At 40.5% G+C, this 17,976-nt stretch overlaps 1 protein-coding gene across 18 annotated transcripts in view; it reads left to right on the top strand.

Annotated features, from left to right (window-relative positions):
- Magi1 (membrane associated guanylate kinase, WW and PDZ domain containing 1) overlaps window positions 1-17,976 on the top strand; it is a 604,931-nt gene that overhangs the window by 519,837 nt on the left and 67,118 nt on the right. For all 18 annotated transcript variants that reach the window (XM_027428904.2, XM_027428907.2, XM_027428917.2 and 15 more), the window contains 5 exons: window positions 1,337-1,394; window positions 4,247-4,377; window positions 6,356-6,448; window positions 13,972-14,154; window positions 15,231-15,851. In XM_027428904.2, coding sequence (XP_027284705.1) covers window positions 1,337-1,394; window positions 4,247-4,377; window positions 6,356-6,448; window positions 13,972-14,154; window positions 15,231-15,851 — 1,086 coding nt within the window. The remainder of the gene's footprint in view (window positions 1-1,336; window positions 1,395-4,246; window positions 4,378-6,355; window positions 6,449-13,971; window positions 14,155-15,230; window positions 15,852-17,976) is intronic.

A 17,976-nucleotide genomic window follows, 5' to 3' on the forward strand; every position in this document is an offset into this window, starting at 1 on the left:
TATATACTTCTCTCTCTCTGTCTCTGTCTCTGTCTCTGTCTCTTTGTGTGTGTGTGTGTGTGTGTGTGTGTGTGTGTGTGTGTGTGTGTGTGTGGTGTGCATATAACAACTATTAAGGAGAAAAGAGGCTTTGAATTTGAAAGAGCAAGACGAAGTATATGGGAGTGTTTAGAGGGAAGAAAGGAATGGGAAAATGGTGTAATTGTATTATCTCAATGATAAATTAGGAAAATAGTAACTACACAATTCTTTGAATGAAAAACCCAAACAATTTCAAAGTAAGTAGTACTTCTAGTATTTGTAGCATTCAATTCAAACCCTCTGACTAGTGATTTCTAGGAATAGAATATAGCTACACAGATGGGCGGAGCTTTAAAATTCAAGTTGATTAATTGCTTCTCTGCCTGAAAGGATTGTTTGATGTCACAGATGCTACCTAGGTTCTTCTTTCTCCAAGCAAAACAGCCTAGTGCAGCAAGCTTTTCCATAATAGATTCATCTAGCAGAACTCAGGAAACTGGTTAATAAATGAATTTCCACCTTCAGTGTGAAACTGTAGAAGGCAGAGTTCGATCTTTACCTAGTGCCATTTCTTCCTCACATTTAAAAGATAACATAGTCAGCTGTGTTGGTACATGCCTACAATCCCGGTGCTCAAGTAGGAAAGGCTAGAGACCAGCCTGGCCTACCTAGTGAGACCTGGCCTGACACCCCCACTAGGGAGAAATACAAACGAATGATACTCCCACACAACAGTGACATCTGTGTCATCTTCATAAGTAAAGGCCTGGAAAGACAAATTAACCCACATGTAAGAATGCAGTGACAGAGTGTGCATCTCAGGCACCCTTGATTAAGAACAAGGAGAAAATAAGATGTAGGTTTAATTTTCTTTCGAGGAAAGCAAAATAAGACCATTGAGTTTAAAATAAAAAGAAAGTATTTTTAATGTGGTTTTGCTTATGTGACAAGGTAGTCTGGAAACAATAAGAAAACTAGAAATACTTAAGGTAAGAAGTAGACATTCAAGGCAAGTTTAAAGTGTTTCTGTTAAAATCTAATTTAATACACGGCTGATAATGAGGGCAGCTGGGAATGCATTTCATTACGATTTTTTTTTTTTTAAGTAAAATACCAGTAGATGAAGGATTGTTTTTCAGGTAGGAAAGTACACTGAACAAAGTAAAAATAATGCTTGCTTCCTTGTGTTAGAATATGCAGTTTTAATTGGGTTCCAGGTGTTTGAATGCTCACTCCCCTTTGAATAACTCAGTCGTTGAGCTCCTGGCTCTTCAAGAATAGGCTCTTCTTGTTCTAATGTTCTTTTGTTTTTCAGAGCTGCCTGCTGGCTGGGAAAAGATTGAAGACCCTGTCTATGGTGTCTACTATGTAGAGTAAGTGCCCATGGAGAAGCCATGTATCACTTTTTGCACTGCTATGCAGTTATGTATTATGTATATGATGCTAAACAATCTTGGCATTGTTACAAGGTTCAACATAATATTAATAATTTTATAATGAACATATGAAGGACTTAGTGGATAAGTAAGTCATCACTGAATCTGAAGAAATTCAGAAAGGAAATCAGTCCATGTTGCTTTTGTCCTCTTCCAAATCAGTGTGCATGACAGGTGCTCAGTGAGTGTTTGCTGAAGGCCAGGATATGGGAGAGCCAGTAAAAGAGCTTGTACTTTCTCTGGAGGTGGGGGGGAGTTACTGTCCTACTTTTCTCATTCCTAGGTCAGAACTTCTCAGTAATGACTTATTTATTCATCCTGCCATTCTAAAAGGGTTAGACAAATCTTAATAATTTATGAAATGTTGCCAAGAGTAAGAAGGAAATAGAAAACTGGGATGAGATGTAGGATCCGTTTTCTGCCCCTCTGAGCCTGGCCCCAGGAGTCTCACCTCTTGGTGTGATCTCTTCACTATGGACTTTATTCTAACATTGGACATGTACTTTGTTATGTTACTAAAACCATTGATTAGCAAGATACTAAAAGTAAATTTAAACAATAACCAAGAGGCAGAATACTGAAAACATATAAATCTTATCTTTTCCTCTGAGAAAAATGATAACTAATACAATCTCTTTGAACAGACAAACGCCATATAAATTTGTATCATCATTATCCTTCCTGCCATGGTGAAGATACAAGGCCTCCTTTCTCTTTCTCATTTTGCTGGCAATAAAAAGTCACTCGTATAATGCCCTGTTAATGGGAGCATATTATACAAAAATGCCAGTCCACAATAAGATACAGAATCTTATTGTAAAACAATTAGAGGAGTTCCATATAGGAAGTGCCCTTGACCAGTACAAGTCCTGCTTCCCTGTGAAGAACAGAAAGAGAAGTATTGCCATCAGAGCCACAAGCAAAGCCATTTTTACTGACCCTAATAAAGTACATTTCCTTTGTGAGCTCTGAAGCTCTTTTATACAGGTGAACAGAAAGTCTTCTCCCATGTGAGGCCAGGCTTGCTTTGGTACCCAGCTGCCTTGTGCATTTAGTAAGAAAGGAAGTGGCTGAGTACAGCTTTGAACAGAAAAGAAACCTAATCCTGTGGGATAAGATGTTAACTTACTCAGGTCTGGATCTCTGAGTCTTTTAATGCCTGGTCCTAAGGAATCAAAAGGCAAATATCCTTTAAATAAGAATTAAAGATAATCTGTACCCTACTTGATAAACCATTCTTTTAAAAAAATCTTAATTTCAAAAGCGATGTTTCAAATAATAACATAATAGGTATGACCACAAGCTTCTAATGAACTGTTATCTTGGCTTAAAAAGTATGTACATACACATATATGAAATCGTCTGTATATGTGTATTTATGTATACTTAGCATAAATATAAAATAAGTATGGCCATCACTCAAAAGCATGTGTGTGTGTGTGTGTGTGTGTGTGTGAGAGAGAGAGAGAGAGAGAGAGAGAGAGAGAGAGAGAGAGAGAGAGAGAGAGAGTGTTTGCCCTGGCCTTATTAGTTACATAGTCATCTAAAATGTCTGGGTCTTTGTCACTTTGAACACATCACATTTACTTAGTTTGGCTATCTTTGGAGTGTTTGTCTACACACTGTTTTTGCTCTTTCCTCTTAGTCAATCAATTAACATAGTTGACAGATGTTAGTGGAGTTCTTTTCACTCCTAAGCTTCTATATACTCTGCTGTGTAAAGCCACCCAAGAGCCCTATTGTTTGTGCCACAGATAACATCACAGCCCCTGTTTAGTCTTAATTTTCAGTAATTACAAATGTACTTCTTGCTGAATTTAAGTACCTCCTCTCACAGGTGATATCTTGGAAAGTTGGGCGGAGTCACTGGTAAAGTCCTAGAATTCCAAAGCAGTCATAGCTGAATGAGCGCTATTAGCTCGTACTATCAGAGGTTACTTCCCTTCCCCCTAAAATGCTGTAATGTCCCTACATACATGGTCTACTTCTGTGATCTCACCTACTCAAGTTCAACTGTTGGCTGAGAAAAAAAGTTACATGGGGAAGTTTAGAAGTGACTAAATCTTAAGTTTCAAGTTGAGTGTCATTCCGGGCCCGATGAGCTCTCCATCCTTGCTGCTTCATGAAGATCAGGGCATGAAGCAGAACTTTGTCTATCACATTCATGCTTTATGCACTGCCCACCTGGTGGCCATCTCAGTTACCAGGTCCACTGCCACAGTGTCGTATGCTGTGTTCAAGTGTCTCTTATTTCACTTCATGGTGGACCCAGAGCACAAGGGTCGTGGCATAGGCAGTTGGAACATGCTGAAGAGGCAGGGGAGAAGTTCTTTAAGTGACTAAGGAAAGAAAAGAAATCACATGTAGAGACTGCTGGAGGCTCTGGTAAATTGTTGTAGATCTTTTCCTGTGATTGTTTTGTAAATTAAACTTCGCCATAGGTGTGCACAGATGCAGAGGAAAACCGTAGTTCATATAGGACTGGATGTTGTCCTGGGCTCCAGGACCCACTGGAGGTCTCGAAACACATCCCCTGTAAACAAGGAGTTTCTGCTGCGTGAGAAAGAATACAGTTTGCCTTAGGACATTTGCTAGGAATTTGTTAGAAAAACTGACACCCTAGCTCTTTGTGCACATAAGCAGCCTGTAATGGAAACCGTGTTCATTTCTTCTTATCTGCCTCTCCACACCAGACCCTCTGCACTGCTCCATTCCAAGTGAAGGACTTGCTAAGCGTTTTGCTGCTGGAATGAGTATTTCCTATCTGAAATACTTTCCTTTCTTCCCAGCCACATCAACAGGAAGACACAATATGAAAACCCAGTCCTAGAAGCCAAAAGGAAGAAACAGCTTGAACAGCAGCAGCAGCAGCAGCAGCAGCCTCAGCCTCAGCCTCAGCCTCAGCCACCACAGCCAGAAGGTCTGCTCCTTTGCTGGAGGCTTTTGCCTGAGCTGGGAACGTGGGGAGAAGCATAGGCACTGACACCCCCGTGTGGTCAGAGCTGGCCTTGATGACTGACTCTTTCTCCTCCTCTAGCCGCCCCTCCTCCCACAGCATACCACAGTGCTCTGCTGAAGGGGGCGCCCCTGCACAGGAACTCAGACCTCTTGGAAAGGAGCTCAGCCTGTAGGGCTGTCTGGGTGTGAGGGAATTCAGGGCCCCTGCAGCACTTGCATGGCAATCCTTGTCTAAATCCGATGCCATTCTGACTTTACTCGGAGTTCCTGGGCACCAGACTCCTTTTTCATGTTAGAAACCCTGCACAAAAGGATCAGAGCTGGTAATCCTGAGTGCTTCGAGGAAGTTAGGAATTCAGATTCATTGTAGAAAAAAAAGCAACCCAGGAGCAGAGTGCAACATTACCTTTCCCAGTGCTTGCCCCACCCCGTTCTCAGATGTCCAGTGTGTAGAAATGCTCAGACACAAATTGTCAATATCAAAAACAAGGTAATTTTGTGCGCAAAAATATCCCAGGTGTATTTGAGCAACTTGTTTGTTTATTAAACCTGCTCGAAGGTTTATTATATTTAACTCAGTTTAAATGGCTGAATAATGTGTCATTGATGAGTGTCTAATGTGTAGCCATTTATTAATACTTAGGCTTTTCCTAATTGTTCATTACAATTTTTAAATGATAGGGTTTAATGCCCTCTAAGTATAATATGCGAATGTCAATTATGTGAATATGAAGTATAACACTTTTGTTCCTACAATACTGGATATAACTATATAACTATATATATATATATATATATATATATATATATATATATACATATACATACACATATGTATATAATGTTTATGGTTCTGGGAATTGGATTCAGGACCTCATGCATGCCAAGCACCTACTCAACCATTAAGCTACATTCCTAGCCTTTGAATATAATCAAAAGTAGACCTTAGACATGGGGGTAGCCAAATGTTTCTATAAATGGCCACATTACAAATGTTCTAGGATTAATGATACATATAGTTCCCATAATAATAACTACTTACCTTTATAATATGAAAACAGCTAGAGATAATATGTAAACATAGACATATCTGTGTGTCGATAAAACTTCATGAAAGCTAGTGTGAATCTCATAATTTTCATGTGTCAGAAAGTACTCAATGTTAAGCTTTTAAAACTGTGAAAGATGCTCATGCCTTGTGTGTATGCAGAAGTAGACGCTGAGTCCAATTTAGTGGAAAGCCATGGTTTCCCACCTGCTACCCTTAGCTATGTAGTCTAGAGAGTCTGTTTGCCAGCTAAAAGGTTCTCTGCCTTAATCTCCTTTTTAATTTAAGAATAGAGTTTTTTTGAGATGATAAAACATAGCAGTCTCAGAAAATGTGCTTTGAGCCGTGAGTGCATACAACTGGATGTGTTAGCTAAGGGAAGGTGACTCTGGTACATCTTAAAGGTCATCCACAGCAAGCTGTTCCTGGGCCTCCAACACTCGGGAGATTAGAGTTAGGATCTGGCAGTGGCTTCTCTTTGGGTTTCAGAGACATCAGAAGTTTGCGTCTCGGCAAAATGATGGCACATATTTCCCTCCAACTCACCCTGCAGGACAGGTAGGTTCAGAAGCCCAGGCCACCCCTCACTGGGCCTGTAGAAGGTTCTTTCTCATATGGTTACCTTCAAGTGAATCCAGCAAAAGAAAAACAAAACTTGTTTTCACTTAAAATCTCTAAAGTTGAATTTTTACCAGTTATGTCATATTTCTTTAGCAAAAGATCAAACATGAGAGAGAAAGATCTTGCCATCTTTAGCACAAAGGGAGGTCTGTCGGCTGTCTCATTTGCCCACCACCTGCTATTGATTCGTCGCTTTGACTGTTCCTGAGAAGATAAATGGTGCAGCTGTTCAGAGACAAACCAGGCAACTGCTTCTTTGCTTTTTTTGTAGAATGGACAGAAGATCATCCATCCCTTGTGCCTCCTGTTGCTCCTTCCCATCCACAGAGCAATCCGGAGCCCGCCAGGGAAGCGCCACTTCAGGGTAATGTGGGGTTTCATTGCATGATGGTTTGAGCTCTAGAGATGCACTACTTAATTTGCTCATTACAGAGAGAGAGAGAGAGAGAGAGAGAGAGAGAGAGAGAGAGAGAGAGAGAGAGAGAGCGCACATACTTGCACCCCACACTCGTGCCAGGCCAAAGTACAAACTTGAAGGGCTTAGGGATCAAACTCAGCTTGTCAGACTTGGCATGAAGCATATTTTGCCAACTCATCTTACCAATCCTAAAGTCTGACCTTTAAAATTAGTTTTTGTACCTCATAAGCCCCAGTGCTCTCCACACTTCTAGCTAGATAAGTCTTTGTAAAGGGGACAGTCTTAAGCACTTCCTTATGGGATGTTTGAAAACATCCCTGGCCACTCAATGTCAAGAGCATATACCCACCTCCCACTGGTACCATGATGATCTGAAAGATGCCCAGACACTGTTAGATGCCCCTCAAGAGTAGAACCATCCCAGCGTGATTCAGAGACCACAATGATTTTTAAATTAAGTATTAGATATTTTGAGGTTCCAGGCAACATATTTGCTTTTGAGTAGTATTTTCTTCTAAGTGTAAATAACTTTATCTTCAATGACCTTCCCTGCTGCTATTTGCACATTGGTATATTCTACAGCATTTTCATGGGTGGCCCCTTAGACAGGATCTAATTTGGGATCCTGAGTCTTGCTATATCAGGACTCATTACCCCTCAATGAGAGAAGAGAGGCAGTATATCTGGCGTTGCTTGTTTTCTTTCTTTTCAAATAAGAAAACTAGAAATACATTGAATAGTATTATGGAATTATGGAATGTTGATGGTATAGAACTGTTAAACTAGTGGGAAGTTGTCGCTGGCAGTTGATGTCATCATTAGATCATTATTAATATCTCAGAGCACAAAAATGTATTTTATTATGATAGTGGTTTCCTAAAGATAGACTATAGTCTATAATAACATATTAATTAATACCACCATTATTGTAGTGTCCTTACCATTTCTTGGAAAATAAAATTCCTCCTTTGGCTCATGTCCTCTTGCTTCACCTCTCTCATAGTAAGGAGGGTTGTGTCAGCCTCATTTACATACCCTGAAGCAGCCACACGGTGGACCATGTTAAAGAGTTACATAGGTGCTTACCTCTGTGTGGTTGTCTTTTCCTTCCACTCTTTGCCTACTCTTGCTTCCTGTCATTCCCCCTTAACCATCCTGTACTTGTCATTTGTAGACCTTAGCAGTTGTAGTTAGTGTTCATTGCTGTTGGGTTATTTCACAGTACTTTCTTCATTAAGCTTTAAATCCATGAGGGCATGTTACTAGGAGTTGGTGTTTGCTTATTTGTTTTGTGCATTCCCAATCAGCTGAAGCCCTTTGATATGTATGTTCTGCTGAAATTGTAATATCATTGAGTGAAACAGTGGGTGTACATATGCATACACACATATATTTTGTTGAGTTTTAACTCATGTTTTTAAAAAGAATTGTCTTAGAGATGAAATACACTAAAGATTGACAGGTACAGGTCCTGGATCTACCATGTGCTTAAAGCACTAAGACTGCACATGCATTTGTCCATATGCGTCATCTCAGAGTCTCCCTGCTTTTTTTTGGTTTTGCTTATTTGAGGCACATTCTTACTATATTGCTCTGGATGGTTTGGAATTAGCTGTATAGACTAGACTGACCTCAAACTCACAGAGGTCATCTTCTCTGCCTCCTCTGTGTTGCTATTAAAGGTAAGCACCACTATGTCCAGAGTCCTTGGTGTATCTGGCAGTCCTCAGCTACTGAGCCACACTCGTAGGCTTTTGGTTCTTTTTCTTTGTCTTCTTTAGTCCTATTGAACCTGACAGTGGGCTGAGAAAGTCCAGGTCCACCAAACTCTCCATGGAATTAAGTATTCTCAACTTACAGTGTAGCCTTTGTGTTGATCCTCATCCCTCAGACAGTCTTTGAGTATAACTGACACCAAAGAACACATTAACACCAGTCTCATTCTCTCTACGCTGGGAGGATAATAAACTTTAAGTTAGACTCAGTCTCATTGTTTATGATCAGGTTACCAGTCTGCTGCTTACAAATCTTAGTTTTGCATAATGTCTAGTTCTGATGGTTGATCAAGAATAAGCCATTTTGCCAAATTGGCTTTGTGGTTAATTTCTAAACCAAACTTTCCTGTGATTGACTTTACTTCCCAGCACCTGGTCATTTTTAAGATGTGTTCTTGGACAAACTCTCCAGCTTTCAGATTGGGTTTGGGGAGGGATTTCTGCAGCCTCCTCTCCCCACTGTACCCATTTCCCAGCTCTATGATAACTGATTTACTGAACCATATCATATGCCAGGAGCCCCCCTCAAAGCCCTTCATATCCATGATCCATTTTGGTTATTCTTAATAACCATTATATGAAGTTGGTACCATCTCTGTCTCTCTTTAGATGTGTAACACTCTAATAGAAGGAGAGGTTTGCCACAAAGTAGTAGAACATATTTACAAATGCCATTGTCATTAGGAATCATTGAACTTCTGACTTACTCTACTTTTTGTGGAGCACTTTATTTCATGAAGTAAGCTCTACTATTTAGTACTGTCACTGGTTACATATTGCTATTTAGGTTTAAATTAACTGCAACTGAAAAAAATTAAAAATTGAAAGTTTTTTTGCTCACTAGCCTCATTTCAAGGCTTTGATATCTACTTTCATGGTGTAGTGGCTGCCATATAGGTCGATGTAAATATACAATATTTCCAGTGGTGCAGTAAGTGGTGGTAGATAGCTACCAGTCTAGAGAATCCAAGTATAGTTCTGACCTGACAGAGAGTGCTTAAGGGCAGCTCAAGGGCAGAGTTCTGAACCCAACCCAGAAAATCCTCATTCAGCGGGCATAGGGTAAGAATTAAAATGAGTACATTTTTAAGAGCCATTTGGATGAGTTTAAAGATACACAAGCAGGTCTTACAAGTACCCCCAAGAATTTAGTGTCTCAATAGATGGCATTGACCACAGAGCAGCACCCAAGAGTAACACATCCCCCTGCTTGTGGAGAAAATAATTCCCAATGCACATTAACTCATGACCCAGCCATACCTAAAACATAATAATATATGCATTAATGCAAAATTCTGATGTTGTCTCTCTAGCTAAAATTCAGATAAGCTACATGGTGCATTTTCACATTTTCTAACTTTGTCTTTAATAAAAATGAAAGGTACCAATACCTGGTCATTTGTTTTCAGTGTTCTCAGCATCTTGCTGAATCCATTCATTGTGTTTTCTTTAGTCATTCATTCCTTGAACAGAAATTGTTTTATCACCTCATACATATCACAGTACTCGGATTCTATGCCCTGAATCTGCAAATGCATCTTCGTGGAGTTTTCATTCTAGTGAGTTCAGTGCATGCTCAGTGCTCCTTCAGCTTGAGCACAGGAAATCAAGTCAGTCAGTGCAATGTGTACATATTAAAGTGGTCAATTCTAAGGACACAAATAAAGCAGGAAATGGGTCTGGAAATATTGCAGAGATGTCACACATTTTAATAATGTGGTCCAAGTCAGTGGCTGTTGATGTGTCTGCATAACTAAAATGTGTACCCTTCAAGCTCTCTAGACTCCTGTCAGCCTCTTCTGTAAGACCTAGGCCATTTGACTTCCACAGCCTAGAGTAAATTTCAGAGCCCATTCTCCCTGTCCTCAACTTTTCACTTGATAATTGGCCTGGGAGCTGTCTCCCAGAAGCCTTCACTGGAGGTGCCATCCTTCTCCCCACACCTTGGCAGATGACTGTGCCTGGCAAATCCTGTTAAGTCTTGACTCTTTTAACCACAGTTACAAGGCTGTCATTTGTTGAGTTTACAACAAACCTTGGACTGCACTGGAGAGGTTTGTGAGCGGCCCTCTGACTACTGCCAATTTGAAGGAGCCTTCTTTGTAAGAGCCAGAGACTTTTAAAAATATGCAATTAAAATTTGTGTATGTGCCCAGAGACCTTTTTAAGCTTTTTAGTTATAGCTAACCAAAAATAACTTTCTAACTGAGTGCCAAGGCAGCTAAGCGCAGAGGCATGGGATAACTTCTTTCTTTCTCCCTCTGAAAAAATATAGATATAGATAGATAAAAAATAGAGCAGATGAAGAGTTTGTAGCAAGGGCAGGACATGGCAAATGAAATTAGGATAGATGCAAATGGCCACTGCTTGGAATAACCCTACAAATTTAATGACCTCTTGGATACAGAGAGGGACTTAGTGAAGCCTGGATACAACTTTGTGAATTAGTTCTGAAATACTTCTTTTTTTATTTAAATTTTTTGAAATTGTCATGCATGAGTTATCTGCATCATTTCCATTCAGCCATCCTTGTCCCTCTCCATTTGCTCCCATGACCCCAGCTACCTCTCAAATCCATGACCTATTCTTCTTTCATTATTATCATGATCATTATTATTAGGTCTACACACATATGCATAGGTATAACCTATTCAGTCCATTTAGTGTCTCTTGTATGTACATGTGTTTAAGACTGACAACTTGGGATTGGGTAACTTATCAAGAGCTTGAAGAACAGATATTCACTAGCTTGCTCTCTCTCTCTCTCTCTCTCTCTCTCTCTCTCTCTCTCTCTCTCTCTCTCTCTCTGTCCATCTCTCCCTCCCTCCTCCCTCCCTCCCTCCCTCCTCCCTCCCTCCCTCCCTCCTTCCCTTTCTCCCTCTTTCTCCACCATTGACTGTCAGTAGGCCTTGCAGAATTTCCTATATCCACTTTTGCATGTTGGCTGGTGTTGTCAATATGTAAGTCTTGTTTAGGCAACCATATTGTTGAGGTTTCATGAGTGCAGCTTTCTATCATATACAGAAAGCACTATCCAGCATCAACCGTCTTGGTCATCTGGCTCTTAAGACCTTTCTGCTCCTCTTCTGTGATATTCACTGAGCCTGAGGTTATGTTATAGATTTATCTGTTGGGATTAGGAATCCCAAGGTCATTTATTCTCTGCATTTTGACCAGTTGTGGTTTTCTGTAATAGTCTCAATTTGTGGCTAAAAGAAGCATTCTTGATACGCAGAAAGAACTATACTTATCTCTGGACATTAGGATAAATATTTAGAATATAGTTAGAATTTAATTATATTGGTTTAGGAATATAGCAGAAGTAGGTTCTCCTCCAGGGTCTATGATCTAATCAGCAATTAGGTATTTTGCTAGATGATATTAGCAGTCATGGATTTCCTTCTGTTGAATGTGTCTTAAATCTAAAAAGACCGCTTCTTCATTACCCACAAGATAAAAGTGCCACTATTGCACAATTGGGGATATCTTGCCAGGCTGGTCATTATTGTGTTTCATGGGCTTCCAGCGAGGTAGGATTATTGACTACTTTTCTCCCTTGGCAGCCTACATAGCACCTTCAGATACTTTGAAAGTCAGTCCTCAGGGAGGACTTCCAGGTCAGTTCTAGCTCCACTCTTTGAAATCCTGTGACCAAAGCACGTGCTGTCTTCAGCAATAAGGGCCTACCTTAAAATTCTAGTCATCAGCCAAGGTCAGTGCTAATGGCCTATATAGTTTAGGGGTGTCTGTTGTAATCTTCTGACCAAAGCTTGGAGAAAGATTCTCTGTGCCTGGTACTGTGGGTTTTGTTATTCTATGGCCCTTATGATGAACATCATCCACTCCTATCACCCCATGGCATAACTTCATTTAAGCTATATCTATTTATATTTGTGTGTGTGTGTGTGTGTGTATATTTACATGCATGAATATATATTATATGTGTTTTTTTTAAGATAGCTTATAAAATATACTTCTCTATGCCTTTAGAAACATCTTAGTATTGTTTATCTTTAGGACATTTTGTAGCTATAGCTCAGACAGCTATAGCATGAGTCCCTGAGTTTGGTCCCCAGAGCCCACAGGAAAATACTAGACATGGTGATACACACTTCTAATGGCAGCCATGAAGAGGCAGAGACAGGTGGATCCCTGAAGCTCTGTGGCCAGCCAGACTAACCTAATAGTTGACTCCAAGCCAGTGAGAGACCCTGTCTCAAAGGACCCAGACAATATTTCTGAGGCTGAAACCTGAGGTTTTCTTCTAGATGCCACACACATGTATACACCTATACATATACAGGCATGCACATGAACAATACACATGCTTTAAAACAGAAAGAAAAAAAGACCCCTTAGTATGAGTGAGAATTGCTTAGCTAATAGTTCATAATTCATTTCCAGGAAAATGGCTGAATTTGAACCTGTGTGGCTCTTGTAGGAACTAGTTTATTGGGGGGGGAGTAATTTTGGCTTCTGCATTTACTGCTTTTTTTTAAATCACTCTAAGCAAGATGCCCTAAGGTTTTTTTGTTTTTGTTGTTGTTAAAAGTGATAAACCTTAGCAATGAATACATGTTAGCTATTTCTCAAAATGTTAAATGCTGCAGCTAAATAATACAAGTCCATTGACTTTGGAATTCCATTTGAGGGAATGACCTTTAATTTTCAAAACAGTGACAGTACACTGTCAAGTTACACTTTGTGACCATTATGTACTCCCTGGTATTAGCCATGGGTTTTTGTTTGGAGCTTTTCATTTGGTTAAAAACTAAAGTTTCTGCTCAGTTGGTCCTATGCATGGAAGCCATGCCCATGGTAGTACATTACAGTAGACACTGCAAAGTAGGAAAGAAAGCCATGACACAAAACAGAGACCAGCTGCTTCCTTTAAGGAGACTGTGGCAGTCCAGTAGCTATGAAAGCCTGTAGGCTGAAATTCAAGGAGAATGTCTCAATCCTGAGACTGTTTTTTGTTTTGTTTTGTTTTGTTTGTTTTGTTTTTTGTTTGTTTTGTTTTTGTTCTCTTCTCTTTGCTTTTGGATCTAGAACGTGGCATGCCTAAGATAGAGCTGTAGCTGAGAGAATGCCCAATGATGCCAATGCACTAGGCTGGATTCCTGCATGGCACACCTGTAAGCTAGCACTTGGGAGGTGGAGGCAGAAGGATCAGAAGTTCAAAGTCATCTATGTCTCCATTAGGTTGAAGGCTACCTTGGGCTACATGAAATCCTGTCTTGAAAGAGAGAGAGAGGGAGAGGGAGGGAGGGAGGAAGATACTCTGTATGTATGACAATATGACTATGACATCCACCTCCTAAAGAGAACACGCAGGTGCAGCAACATTCCTGTGATCAAGAGAAGAGTTTTAAAACATATTTTTTGTATGTGTATATACATACTATGTATGCACAGCTGCCCATAGGGAACAGAAGAGGGCATCAAAGACCATAGAGTTAGACTTAACAGCACTTCTGAGCTATCTGATGTCATGATGAAAACCAAACTGGGGTTCCCTGGAAGGGCAGAAACTGTACTGAGTCATCTCTCTGGTCCCCAAGAGGCCTATCTGTGTCCAAAGGCCTTGACCCATGTGCTTAAACAGCTGTCTACATTCTCATAGCATCCTTAATTCATTCACAGGTATACTCATGACAAATTTTCTTGTCTTTTTCTCCTTCTAATCTAAACCAGGCAAACCTTTTTTTACAAGAAACCCTTCTGAGTTGAAAGGCAAGTTCATTCACACGAAGCTACGGAAAAGCAGTCGTGGTTTTGGCTTCACAGTGGTTGGAGGGGACGAACCTGATGAGTTCCTGCAGATCAAGAGCCTCGTCCTAGATGGACCTGCTGCACTGGATGGCAAGATGGAGACGGGTGAGTCCACATGGCCATAGCATGCTCCAAGTGGTGAGGCCTCTGCCCGCATCTGAACAAGAGCAGACAGCGCCACGATTCCTTTATATGTGTCCTTTATACACCTTGCAATGTGCTAGATCCCCCTGTTACAACACCCCCCTCCCCAGTTCCAGATGAAAACCTTTGAAAGTACTCTGACTTTAGGGACCTGTTAAGGTGCTATTGTAATAATTTATTAAAAATGCGGATCCATTTGAATAAATGAATTCTAAACTCAGAACCTCAATGTTCTTTCAATGAGTTTTATATTGTTATTTAACAGAGATGCTAAAAGAAAGCTTTATTATCAGCTAAAATATCCAATCTGGTTTTGGCAGGTGGATGTCCCACCCCCACCCTGTTCCATTCAACTTCATATTGAGTTTACAGAAGATCTAAAATTCCACTTCCACCCTCATTAGGATTTTGAATGGGCCTTAGAATTACCAAAGATAGGTTAGTAAGAGGAAAGTGTATATATTCACTTGAGATGAGTTGAAAACCAGGTTTAATGGCACTTGTTTGTGACACTCAGATAACTATGGTAAAAGACCACAAATTGAAGGCTAGCCTGGGCTGCATAGTAAGACCTTGACTCTGAAACTGCCTCCCTAAATGAAAAGAATGAGTTGGATGTGACACAGGGCCCTCAAAAGGAAATGGCAGCCCAAAGATAATATTCAGCACTGGATGCAGTGAATAGCATAGGTTCTAAGAATGTGAAATGGACACATGGATTTGGGTTAGAGTAGTGAAGGGACTAGAAGAGTAGAGAAGTGACTGGGAAGTCAAAGTCAGTGTGCATCAGCTCCCCCTGGTGTTGGCTTTTTATCCACAGTAAGAAGGATATACTGAAGTAAAAGTGCTACTTCTTTAGTGGGAAGAACATGTCCATGTGGGGTTCTCAAGAGGAATAAAAGGACGTTCCTCTTTCAAGCCTCTTTAACTCAAAATGGGCCTGCACTGAGTGATGAGGTTCTGAACATTAGGAGAATGTGATTGTAGCAGTATTTTTTATTGCTGTTGTTTGACCTCCAAACTCTTGTGTTTTGCAGGGGATGTAATTGTCAGCGTGAATGACACCTGCGTTTTGGGACACACACATGCTCAAGTTGTAAAAATCTTCCAGTCTATTCCTATTGGTGCCAGTGTGGACCTTGAACTCTGCAGAGGTTATCCATTGCCTTTTGATCCGGATGACCCTAATACAAGTTTAGTGACCTCGGTGGCCATTTTGGACAAAGAACCAATTATTGTAAATGGACAAGAGACCTATGATTCACCAGCGAGCCACAGTAGCAAAACAGGCAAAGTCAGCAGCATGAAGGATGCCAGGCCAAGCAGTCCTGCAGACGTGGCTTCCAACAGTTCTCATGGTTATCCCAATGACACGGTTTCTTTGGCTTCGTCCATAGCCACTCAACCAGAGCTGATAACTGTTCACATAGTCAAAGGGCCAATGGGCTTTGGCTTTACCATTGCAGATAGTCCCGGTGGGGGTGGCCAAAGAGTGAAACAGATTGTTGACAGTCCCCGCTGCAGAGGACTCAAAGAAGGGGATCTTATTGTGGAAGTGAATAAGAAGAATGTGCAGGCTCTGACACACAACCAAGTGGTGGACATGCTGATCGAGTGTCCAAAGGGAAGTGAGGTCACGCTGTTGGTGCAGCGAGGAGGTACGTAGGTTGATTTTGTTGTTTGCTTTTGAAATCTGAAGTGTATTGGTTGGCTTACTAGTCTTCAACTATTTGAGAGTGGCTTTCTTTTGTTTATTTAAAGATTTGTTGTTGCCCTTTTTTTTCCTTTTTGAGACACTAGAGGTTGACGATAGGGCCTTCAGTATGCTAGGTAAGCGCGGTGCCACCAGGCTGTATCCCCAGCCCTAGATCACTTTCAGTTACATATTTACAAATATTTGCAAACATCTTCAGTTGCTTTGAATACTCTTCACAATGAAGTTTATAAATGGTCTTGCATACATAAAATTAGAGTCACTCTGTAAAACAAATCACAGTGTCTTTTAAAAAATGAGTAAGATTTATCTCTTTTTTTTGACTTTTTTTAATTTGAATTAGAAACAAGATTGATTTACATGACAATCCCAGTTCCCTTCTCCCTCCCTTCCTCCCCTACCACCACCCGCCCCCAACTAAAACCCTACCTATAAAAACAAGATTTCTCTTGTAAGACTCCTGGCCCTGGCCTTCAAGGCCTCACTTCTCACTATTCTGCTGCTTCCACTGGAATTCAGCCACACTGGCTTTGTCCTTTCCTGCCTCAGGACCTTTCCAGTTCTGTGACCTAGTTTCCTCACTGATTTATCCCTAGAGAGTTATCTATCCCACTATCAAAATTAACCACTGACACATTCACGACATCTCTCCTGTATATCTATCTATATTCTGATAGCCTTTATCACAGTCAATATTATTAATTATTATCATGAGCCATTATTTTACATTTCTATTTTCATTTCTTTCTCTTTCACTGGACCGTCAGTTCAATAAGCCAGCACAAATATCTGCACATTGTTGTTTGGTAACCCTACTATTTGGCACACCTGACTCCTTTTAGAGTAATGTTATAGAACTCATATCTTCTTAGTCTTGACATTAGCTTCATTCTTTCTTTCTCCTTGCCTAGGCCTCCCATTTTCTCACCAGCATTCCCAGTACTTCTTAATTTCACATTAAGAAATACTCAGTATTGAAATGTCTCACTCCTGGGGTACCAATGTGTAACTAGTTGTAGCTTAAGTGTTCACAAGAGGCCTGAGATTGTTCTCCCCATCCTCCTCGGCATGACATCTCATTCATAGAATACTTGAACCCTTGGAAAGAATCAATTATCAAATGTGGTTTCCTTGCAACAAAGCTGCTCACTTGTAGCTGTGTATTGTGTGATCGAAGTGATTAGGGTTGTTGAAGGAAACCCAGAATTCAGCACAGCTGCTGAATTGGTTAGTGTTCTAACTTTCTGGAGAAGTCATCAAAACCATTGTGCAGGCGGGGTGTGGGGGTGCACAGTGATCCCAGCACTTAGGAGTTCAAGGCCAGTCTGGTCTACAGAGTGAGTTCTACAGTGGCAGGTGCATAGTGAGACCCGGTCTGAAATTTAAAGCAAACAAAAAACATCGTGCAGACTGATTTGGCAAAACACTCCAGTAAATTTTGAGGTCTCTTCTGGTTCTAAGACCACTTGATACCCAGAAAGCCGATCCCTAAAAGTGACCTTGGTTCATGTAGACAAGCTGGTGATTTGTAGAGTGCTCTCATACAAGTATGCACCTCTTGTCTGATCTTTACCATCTTCTTGGGGTGTAGGAAAGTGGCAGCTCCTAGTAGGACCAATTTGTTCACTTCATTTCTGGTTCTACTGTCCCTAATCTAGTGCTCTGCCCACTTACCTCTGAACAATGCTGATTTTGCATACTTGTTTGCGCATCTGACTGGTCTGGCAGGCATCTCTCTGATCCAAGTCCTTTGCACTTTACAACCAGTCTCCTCTCTAACCTATTTTAATCCTTCTTTCTATTGAGTGTATTGTCTACTGGGCTTTACTATCATTAGATTCACTTCTAAGGATACCAAAAAATAGTTTTGTGATCATCTACTGGCTCAACTCATATTATAATGCATTTGCCTAAAATAGCAAAGAGTTGATTATAGAAATATATATACCCCTTCAGTTAACTAAGTATATCTTTTCTTAATTCCTGAGACTATTTTTCTGTTTATGCTATTGCATTTTATGGCATTCGCATGGGAAGATCCAGAATATATTGCCTCATTAGTCAACATC

This window comes from Cricetulus griseus, chromosome 8 (genome assembly GCF_003668045.3).
Source record: "Cricetulus griseus strain 17A/GY chromosome 8, alternate assembly CriGri-PICRH-1.0, whole genome shotgun sequence".
NCBI classification, from domain to species: Eukaryota; Metazoa; Chordata; class Mammalia; order Rodentia; family Cricetidae; genus Cricetulus; species Cricetulus griseus.